This window comes from Syngnathus typhle, unplaced genomic scaffold, assembly GCF_033458585.1.
Source record: "Syngnathus typhle isolate RoL2023-S1 ecotype Sweden unplaced genomic scaffold, RoL_Styp_1.0 HiC_scaffold_23, whole genome shotgun sequence".
Classification (NCBI taxonomy): domain Eukaryota; kingdom Metazoa; phylum Chordata; class Actinopteri; order Syngnathiformes; family Syngnathidae; genus Syngnathus; species Syngnathus typhle.
Window position 1 is genome coordinate 840,658 of NW_026871929.1, and position 10,394 is coordinate 851,051.

The 10,394-nt window shown below is 45.6% G+C and overlaps 1 protein-coding gene across 1 annotated transcript; it reads left to right on the forward strand.

Annotated features, from left to right (window-relative positions):
- The first annotated feature begins 6,418 nt into the window (after positions 1-6,418).
- Positions 6,419-9,754, forward strand: LOC133146984 (uncharacterized protein K02A2.6-like). The gene has a single exon (XM_061271102.1). It carries the CDS (start codon positions 6,797-6,799, stop codon positions 9,752-9,754), a length of 2,958 nt encoding a protein of 985 aa, XP_061127086.1. The 5' UTR covers positions 6,419-6,796.
- The last annotated feature ends 640 nt before the right edge of the window (positions 9,755-10,394 follow it).

The following is a 10,394-nucleotide window of genomic DNA, read 5'->3' on the forward strand; positions in this document are numbered from 1 at the left end:
CTTCATGCGCAGTGAATAACTCGGCACTCTAAAGCACGCGAGACCGTTTTTTTCGATGCCAACCTAACCAGAGTGACGGGAGCGGCACAATTCAGAAAAAGCGCTCAGCTCGCCGAGAAAATGCGATTTAAGCAATAAAATTAAAAATGCTTATTAAACATAAACCAAACGTTGGAGGTGGTCATTTCTTCATGCGCAGTGAATAACTCGGCACTCTAAAGCACCCGAGAGCGTTTTTTTCGATGCCAACCTAACCAGAGTGACGGGAGCGGCACAATTCAGAAGAAGCGCTCAGCTCGCCGAGAAAATGCGATTTAAGCAATAAAATTAAAAATGCTTATAAAACATAAACCAAACGTTGGAGGTGGTCATTTCTTCATGCGCAGTGATAAACTCGGCACTCTAAAGCACCCGAGAGCGTTTTTTTCGATGCCAACCTAACCAGAGTGACGGGAGCGGCACAATTCAGAAAAAGCGCTCAGCTCGCCGAGAAAATGCGATTTAAGCAATAAAATTAAAAATGCTTATAAAACATAAACCAAACGTTGGAGGTGGTCATTTCTTCATGCGCAGTGATAAACTCGGCACTCTAAAGCACCCGAGAGCGTTTTTTTCGATGCCAACCTAACCAGAGTGACGGGAGCGGCACAATTCAGAAAAAGTGCTCAGCTCGCCGAGAAAATGCGATTTAAGCAATAAAATTAAAAATGCTTATTAAACATAAACCAAACGTTGGAGGTGGTCATTTCTTCATGCGCAGTGAATAACTCGGCACTCTAAAGCACCCGAGAGCGTTTTTTTCGATGCCAACCTAACCAGAGTGACGGGAGCGGCACAATTCAGAAAAAGCGCTCAGCTCGCCGAGAAAATGCGATTTAAGCAATAAAATTAAAAATGCTTATAAAACATAAACCAAACGTTGGAGGTGGTCATTTCTTAATGCGCAGTAATAAACTCGGCACTCTAAAGCACCCGAGAGCGTTTTTTTCGATGCCAACCTAACCAGAGTGACGGGAGCGGCACAATTCAGAAAAAGTGCTCAGCTCGCCGAGAAAATGCGATTTAAGCAATAAAATTAAAAATGCTTATAAAACATAAACCAAACGTTGGAGGTGGTCATTTCTTCATGCGCAGTGATAAACTCGGCACTCTAAAGCACCCGAGAGCGTTTTTTTCGATGCCAACCTAACCAGAGTGACGGGAGCGGCACAATTCAGAAAAAGCGCTCAGCTCGCCGAGAAAATGCGATTTAAGCAATAAAATTAAAAATGCTTATAAAACATAAACCAAACGTTGGAGGTGGTCATTTCTTAATGCGCAGTAATAAACTCGGCACTCTAAAGCACCCGAGAGCGTTTTTTTCGATGCCAACCTAACCAGAGTGACGGGAGCGGCACAATTCAGAAAAAGTGCTCAGCTCGCCGAGAAAATGCGATTTAAGCAATAAAATTAAAAATGCTTATAAAACATAAACCAAACGTTGGAGGTGGTCATTTCTCAATGCGCAGTAATAAACTCGGCACTCTAAAGCACCCGAGAGCGTTTTTTTCGATGCCAACCTAACCAGAGTGACGGGAGCGGCACAATTCAGAAAAAGTGCTCAGCTCGCCGAGAAAATGCGATTTAAGCAATAAAATTAAAAATGCTTATAAAACATAAACCAAACGTTGGAGGTGGTCATTTCTTAATGCGCAGTAATAAACTCGGCACTCTAAAGCACCCGAGAGCGTTTTTTTCGATGCCAACCTAACCAGAGTGACGGGAGCGGCACAATTCAGAAAAAGCGCTCAGCTCGCCGAGAAAATGCGATTTAAGCAATACAATTAAAAATGCTTATAAAACATAAACCAAACGTTGGAGGTGGTCATTTCCTAATGCGCAGTAATAAACTCGGCACTCTAAAGCACCCGAGAGCGTTTTTTTCGATGCCAACCTAACCAGAGTGACGGGAGCGGCACAATTCAGAAAAAGTGCTCAGCTCGCCGAGAAAATGCGATTTAAGCAATAAAATTAAAAATGCTTATTAAACATAAACCAAACGTTGGAGGTGGTCACTTCTTCATGCGCAGTGAATAACTCGGCACTCTAAAGCACCCGAGAGCGTTTTTTTCGATGCCAACCTAACCAGAGTGACGGGAGCGGCACAATTCAGAAAAAGTGCTCAGCTCGCCGAGAAAATGCGATTTAAGCAATAAAATTAAAAATGCTTATAAAACATAAACCAAACGTTGGAGGTGGTCATTTCTTCATGCGCAGTGAATAACTCGGCACTCTAAAGCACCCGAGAGCGTTTTTTTCGATGCCAACCTAACCAGAGTGACGGGAGCGGCACAATTCAGAAAAAGTGCTCAGCTCGGCGAGAAAATGCGATTTAAGCAATAAAATTAAAAATGCTTATAAAACATAAACCAAACGTTGGAGGTGGTCATTTCTTAATGCGCAGTAATAAACTCGGCACTCTAAAGCACCCGAGAGCGTTTTTTTCGATGCCAACCTAACCAGAGTGACGGGAGCGGCACAATTCAGAAAAAGTGCTCAGCTCGCCGAGAAAATGCGATTTAAGCAATTAAATTAAAAATGCTTATAAAACATAAACCAAACGTTGGAGGTGGTCATTTCTTAATGCGCAGTAATAAACTCGGCACTCTAGAGCACCCGAGAGCGTTTTTTTCGATGCCAACCTAACCAAAGTGACGGGAGCGGCACAATTCAGAAAAAGTGCTCAGCTCGCCGAGAAAATGCGATTTAAGCAATAAAATTAAAAACGCTTATAAAACATAAACCAAACGTTGGAAGTGGTCATTTCTTCATGCGCAGTGATAAACTCGGCACTCTAAAGCACCCGAGAGCGTTTTTTTCGATGCCAACCTAACCAGAGTTACGGGAGCGGCACAATTCAGAAAAAGCGCTCAGCTCGCCGAGAAAATGCGATTTAAGCAATAAAATTAAAAATGCTTATAAAACATAAACCAAACGTTGGAGGTGGTCATTTCTTCATGCGCAGTGATAAACTCGGCACTCTAAAGCACCCGAGAGTGTTTTTTTCGATGCCAACCTAACCAGAGTGACGGGAGCGGCACAATTCAGAAAAAGCGCTCAGCTCGCCGAGAAAATGCGATTTAAGCAATAAAATTAAAAATGCTTATAAAACATAAACCAAACGTTGGAGGTGGTCATTTCTTCATGCGCAGTGATAAACTCGGCACTCTAAAGCACCCGAGAGCGTTTTTTTCGATGCCAACCTAACCAGAGTGACGGGAGCGGCACAATTCAGAAAAAGTGCTCAGCTCGCCGAGAAAATGCGATTTAAGCAATAAAATTAAAAATGCTTATTAAACATAAACCAAACGTTGGAGGTGGTCATTTCTTCATGCGCAGTGAATAACTCGGCACTCTAAAGCACCCGATAGCGTTTTTTTCGATGCCAACCTAACCAGAGTGACGGGAGCGGCACAATTCAGAAAAAGTGCTCAGCTCGCCGAGAAAATGCGATTTAAGCAATAAAATTAAAAATGCTTATAAAACATAAACCAAACGTTGGAGGTGGTCATTTCTTAATGCGCAGTAATAAACTCGGCACTCTAAAGCACCCGAGAGCGTTTTTTTCTATGCCAACCTAACCAGAGTGACGGGAGCGGCACAATTCAGAAAAAGCGCTCAGCTCGCCGAGAAAATGCGATTTAAGCAATAAAATTAAAAATGCTTATTAAACATAAACCAAACGTTGGAGGTGGTCATTTCTTCATGCGCAGTGAATAACTCGGCACTCTAAAGCACCCGAGAGCGTTTTTTTCGATGCCAACCTAACCAGAGTGACGGGAGCGGCACAATTCAGAAAAAGCGCTCAGCTCGCCGAGAAAATGCGATTTAAGCAATAAAATTAAAAATGCTTATAAAACATAAACCAAACGTTGGAGGTGGTCATTTCTTAATGCGCAGTAATAAACTCGGCACTCTAAAGCACCCGAGAGCGTTTTTTTCGATGCCAACCTAACCAGAGTGACGGGAGCGGCACAATTCAGAAAAAGTGCTCAGCTCGCCGAGAAAATGCGATTTAAGCAATAAAATTAAAAATGCTTATAAAACATAAACCAAACGTTGGAGGTGGTCATTTCTTAATGCGCAGTAATAAACTCGGCACTCTAAAGCACCCGAGATCGTTTTTTTCGATGCCAACCTAACCAGAGTGACGGGAGCGGCACAATTCAGAAAAAGTGCTCAGCTCGCCGAGAAAATGCGATTTAAGCAATAAAATTAAAAATGCTTATAAAACATAAACCAAACGTTGGAGGTGGTCATTTCTTAATGCGCAGTAATAAACTCGGCACTCTAAAGCACCCGAGAGCGTTTTTTTCGATGCCAACCTAACCAGAGTGACGGGAGCGGCACAATTCAGAAAAAGCGCTCAGCTCGCCGAGAAAATGCGATTTAAGCAATAAAATTAAAAATGCTTATAAAACATAAACCAAACGTTGGAGGTGGTCATTTCCTAATGCGCAGTAATAAACTCGGCACTCTAAAGCACCCGAGAGCGTTTTTTTCGATGCCAACCTAACCAGAGTGACGGGAGCGGCACAATTCAGAAAAAGTGCTCAGCTCGCCGAGAAAATGCGATTTAAGCAATAAAATTAAAAATTCTTATTAAACATAAACCAAACGTTGGAGGTGGTCATTTCTTCATGCGCAGTGAATAACTCGGCACTCTAAAGCACCCGAGAGCGTTTTTTTCGATGCCAACCTAACCAGAGTGACGGGAGCGGCACAATTCAGAAAAAGCGCTCAGCTCGCCGAGAAAATGCGATTTAAGCAATAAAATTAAAAATGCTTATTAAACATAAACCAAACATTGGAGGTGGTCATTTCTTCATGCGCAGTGAATAACTCGGCACTCTAAAGCACCCGAGAGGGTTTTTTTCGATGCCAACCTAACCAGAGTGACGGGAGCGGCACAATTCAGAAAAAGCGCTCAGCTCGCCGAGAAAATGCGATTTAAGCAATAAAATTAAAAATGCTTATAAAACATAAACCAAACGTTGGAGGTGGTCATTTCTTCATGCGCAGTGATAAACTCGGCACTCTAAAGCACCCGAGAGCGTTTTTTTCGATGCCAACCTAACCAGAGTGACGGGAGCGGCACAATTCAGAAAAAGTGCTCAGCTCGCCGAGAAAATGCGATTTAAGCAATAAAATTAAAAATGCTTATAAAACATAAACCAAACGTTGGAGGTGGTCATTTCTTCATGCGCAGTGAATAACTCGGCACTCTAAAGCACCCGAGAGCGTTTTTTTCGATGCCAACCTAACCAGAGTGACGGGAGCGGCACAATTCAGAAAAAGTGCTCAGCTCGCCGAGAAAATGCGATTTAAGCAATAAAATTAAAAATGCTTATAAAACATAAACCAAACGTTGGAGGTGGTCATTTCTTAATGCGCAGTAATAAACTCGGCACTCTAAAGCACCCGAGAGCGTTTTTTTCGATGCCAACCTAACCAGAGTGACGGGAGCGGCACAATTCAGAAAAAGTGCTCAGCTCGCCGAGAAAATGCGATTTAAGCAATAAAATTAAAAATGCTTATAAAACATAAACCAAACGTTGGAGGTGGTCATTTCTTAATGCGCAGTAATAAACTCGGCACTCTAGAGCACCCGAGAGCGTTTTTTTCGATGCCAACCTAACCAGAGTGACGGGAGCGGCACAAGTCAGAAAAAGTGCTCAGCTCGCCGAGAAAATGCGATTTAAGCAATAAAATTAAAAATGCTTATAAAACATAAACCAAACGTTGGAGGTGGTCATTTCTCAATGCGCAGTAATAAACTCGGCACTCTAGAGCACCCGAGAGCGTTTTTTTCGATGCCAACCTAACCAGAGTGACGGGAGCGGCACAAGTCAGAAAAAGTGCTCAGCTCGCCGAGAAAATGCGATTTAAGCAATAAAATTAAAAATGCTTATAAAACATAAACCAAACGTTGGAGGTGGTCATTTCTTAATGCGCAGTAATAAACTCGGCACTCTAAAGCACCCGAGATCGTTTTTTTCGATGCCAACCTAACCAGAGTGACGGGAGCGGCACAATTCAGAAAAAGCGCTCAGCTCGCCGAGAAAATGCGATTTAAGCAATAAAATTAAAAATGCTTATAAAACATAAACCAAACGTTGGAGGTGGTCATTTCCTAATGCGCAGTAATAAACTCGGCACTCTAAAGCACCCGAGAGCGTTTTTTTCGATGCCAACCTAACCAGAGTGACGGGAGCGGCAAAATTCAGAAAAAGTGCTCAGCTCGCCGAGAAAATGCGATTTAAGCAATAAAATTAAAAATTCTTATTAAACATAAACCAAACGTTGGAGGTGGTCATTTCTTCATGCGCAGTGAATAACTCGGCACTCTAAAGCACCCGAGAGCGTTTTTTTCGATGCCAACTGTTGTATATTTTGGGCTAACGCATGTTCCGTAGGGGGAAAACTCCGGGAGTGGGAGGGGCAGCTTCGGGGACGTTTAGTGTTGTGATGTACGGCCTGTGAACGGACGGTGTTGAAGAAATAAAGCAGTATTCATCACGTCGTTGCCCGAACCTTCCTTGCTACCTCAGAACCCGGAAAGTAGTAAGGACATAACAAAACTGGCGACGAGGACGTCTGGACTGACGCGTGTTGGCCGGATTCGTCTCGACGGGTGGAGTGGGTTGGTGGACTGTGGCAACGTCGTGAGTAGTGTGGCGAAGAAAAAAAAAGAAGAGTGGCCTGCTGAGGGGAGACGTCTGTAGGGCAAGCAGTGCCATACAAACAGGAACTTGTAATGGCCGGAATGATTGGCTCAATTGGTCCCTTTGACGAAAGTGTTGAACAATGGGGCTCGTATACTGAGCGTTTCGATTACTTCGCCATGGCTAATGATATAAAGGAGGAGAAGCTGGTGCCCACGTTTTTGAGTGTAATGGGGCCGAAAACGTTTACCTTGCTACGTGACCTACTGCAACCAGAAAAGCCCGGCAGTAAAACATACCGAGAAATAGTGGATGTACTGGCAAACCATCTTTCACCGAAACCCCTGGTAATCGCAGAAAGATTCCGATTTCACAGACGCAGCCAAGAAGAGGGCGAGTCGGTCACCCAGTTTGTGGCGGGCCTACGCAAGCTGGCTGAACGGTGTAAGTTCCGGGATGTGTTAAATGACACTTTGAGAGACAGGCTGGTATGTGGACTTAGGAACGAGGCAGCGCAGAAGAGATTACTCACAGAAAGTGACTTGACTTTGGAGAAGGCCATTAACATCAGTGTAACAATGGAAATGGCGAAAAAGGAGGCCCAGCAACTAAGTGCTACAGAAAGAGTGCACCAACTCAACAATGATAAACCGAACGCGCAAGGGCCATGTTTTCGCTGTGGTAGATCTGGACATCTTGCATCAACGTGCTGGTGCAAAGAGATGGACTGTCGTAACTGTGGAAAAAAAGGGCACATAGAGCGGGCGTGCCGAAGTAAACAGGACATGGACAAAAGCTCAAGGGCTGGGAACAGAAGTGACAATATGAAATATAAACAAAAAAGGCATGTGCGCACCGTTTGCCATGATGATGGAAGAAATAGTGATTCTTCGGAGGAAGAAGATCCTGTAAATACTATACGAGCGATGAATGTAGGTGAGAGCTCAGATGGCAACTGGGCTGAACCCAAGTTGGAGGGACATGTGGTGAAAATGCAGATAGACACAGGATCAAAGGCATCACTAGTGTCACACAAGATCTACAGGAAACTCATGAGGCACCTTCCACTACGTCCATCAGACACAGTGTTTAAGGCATATACGGGACATCGAGTGCACATGGAAGGGATGACGGATGTGACTGTTCAGTACCATGGGCGGACAAAAAGGCTTCCCCTTTATGTGACCAAGGGAAATCATCCTGCCATAATGGGGCGTACATGGCTACAGGGAATCCGGCTGGACTGGCAAGCGATAAGGAAACTGTCACACCGTTCCTCTCCGCTACAAGAAATACTCGAGAAACACGAAGAGGTTTTCCGTGATGAATTAGGCAGCATGAAAGATATAACCGTTAAGTTACATGTCAAACCTGGTAGCAAGCCTGTGTTTATGAAAGCTAGACCAGTACCATACGCCATCCGATCCAAGGTAGAAGCTGACTTGGACGCCCTGGTCAAGAATGGGGTTTTGGAGCCGGTGACCATCAGTGAGTGGGCCACACCCATCGTTCCCGTACCAAAAAAAGATGGGGGAATTCGGACCTGTGGAGATTTCAAGGTAACACTCAACCCGGTGTTAGCAGCAGAGCAATATCCACTTCCCCTAATTGATGACTTGTTTGCTGGACTGAGTGGGGGACAAAAATTCAGTAAGGTAGATCTCAGTCAGGCTTACCTACAAATGCATGTAGAAAAAGAGTCACGTGAAATGTTGACCATTAACACACACAAGGGTCTCTTCAGATACTGCAGACTGCCGTTCGGCATCACGTCAGCCCCGGCACTTTTTCAGCGAGCGATGGATCAGATCCTTAGTGGGTTGCCTGGGGTACAGTGCTACCTTGACGATATCCTGTGCACTGGATCTACCGATGACGAGCACCTGCGCAACTTGGATGCTACCCTTCAAAGGCTGAAGGACTACGGCTTAAGAGTCCGTAAGGACAAATGTGACTTCTTCAAGCCATCTGTGGAATATCTGGGGCATGTGATCGATGCAGAAGGACTGCACACTGCACCATCAAAAGTGGCCGCTGTCGTGGACGCGCCCCCACCTCAAAACATCAGCCAGCTACGATCTTTCTTAGGTCTGCTGAACTATTACGGTCGCTTCATCTCCAATCTGTCATCACTGCTTCAACCCCTGCACGAACTGTTACGCCGAGACAAAACGTGGAAGTGGACAGCCAGCTGTCAGGAGGCTTTTGAAAAGGCTAAAGGAGCGCTGACTACGTCCAAGGTCCTGACGCACTTCAACCCATCACTTCCACTGCAGCTCGCCTGTGACGCCTCTCCTTACGGAGTAGGGGCGATTCTCTCTCATGTCCTGCCGGGTGGTGAGGAAAAGCCAATCGCTTTTGCATCGAGGACATTGAACAAAACAGAGTCTAACTATGCTCAACTGGAACGAGAGGCACTGAGCATTGTTTTTGGAGTTAGGAAATTCCATCAATACTTATATGGGAGGAAGTTTACGCTCCTGACGGACCATCGGCCCCTCACCACCATCCTCGGTCCGCACACTGGAATACCGTCTCTTGCTGCATGCCGACTGCAGAGGTGGGCTTTGTTGTTGTCGGCGCATGCATATGACATCAGGTATCGAAAATCAGACTTCCACTGCAATGCGGATGGCTTGTCCCGATTGCCCTTGCCTGTCACAAGGCCGGAGTCGGACACGGTGGACCTTTTCTACTTCAGGGAGGTGGAGAGAGCACCTGTCTCTGCAGTGCAGGTAAAAAGGGAAACTCGGAATGACCCGGAGTTATCTGCGGTCGTGGACATTGTCGTTAAGGGTCGATCTGCTGGCGATAATGCGAGTCTGAAGCCTTTCCTCGGGAGGAGATTGCAACTGTCTGTCCAGTCTGGGTGTCTACTCTGGGGTAGGAGGGTGGTCATACCACGGTCACTTCGCTCAAAAGTGCTGCAGCAACTGCATTCGGGACACAGCGGAATAGTCCGAATGAAAGAAATAGCGAGAAGCTATTTTTGGTGGCCGAACATCGGAACAGTCCGCATGCCACCACCAAGACATCTCCTGCTAGCCTGATGCTAAAGAGAGACCTGCGCACCACGTTTGACCTCTTGAAGCCCTCAGCAATGAAGGACATTGTCCAGGGTCAGCAGGAAAAACAGGTTAGGTGCAGAGGACAGGAGGGCAAAGGAAGAGTTTTCAAGCCAGGAGACTCTGTGTTGGCAAGGAACTACCGTGGCGAACCAAAGTGGATTCCTGCCACTGTTATTGCGCAAACGGGACCAGTATCTTATACTGTCCAAACGTCTGATGGTGTATGGAGAAGACATGTTGATCAACTCCTGCAGACTCAGTTAGGGCCAGCAGAGCTGTCCCTCAAAGATCTTCCTGATAGCTCTGCCCACGTCAAAACGCCGGTTCCCATACCCTCCCAAGTGCAGGACTCAATCACACTCGCGCCACCAGTCCCAGCTGAGGATGCGCATGAGACAGAGACTCTGACTTCTTCCTTTGCAGAAGCTCCTGCAACAAGTTCACCATTGGTCGACCGTGGAGCTGATCCTGTGCCCCCAGATAGGAGATATCCTATCAGAGAGCGGCGAGCTCCTGCGCGCTTGGACTTATAGGTTCGCGGTTGACCCGAGTTATGGGGATGTTTAGTTCTAGGTGCGTAATTCCGTGTTGTTCATGCATGTTCATTGTAAGGGGGGAGGAG

Bases quoted from the DNA above. Each gene is read 5' to 3' on its own strand.
- LOC133146984 (XM_061271102.1), top strand. From the start codon at position 6,797: ATGGCCGGAATGATTGGCTCAATTGGTCCCTTTGACGAAAGTGTTGAA.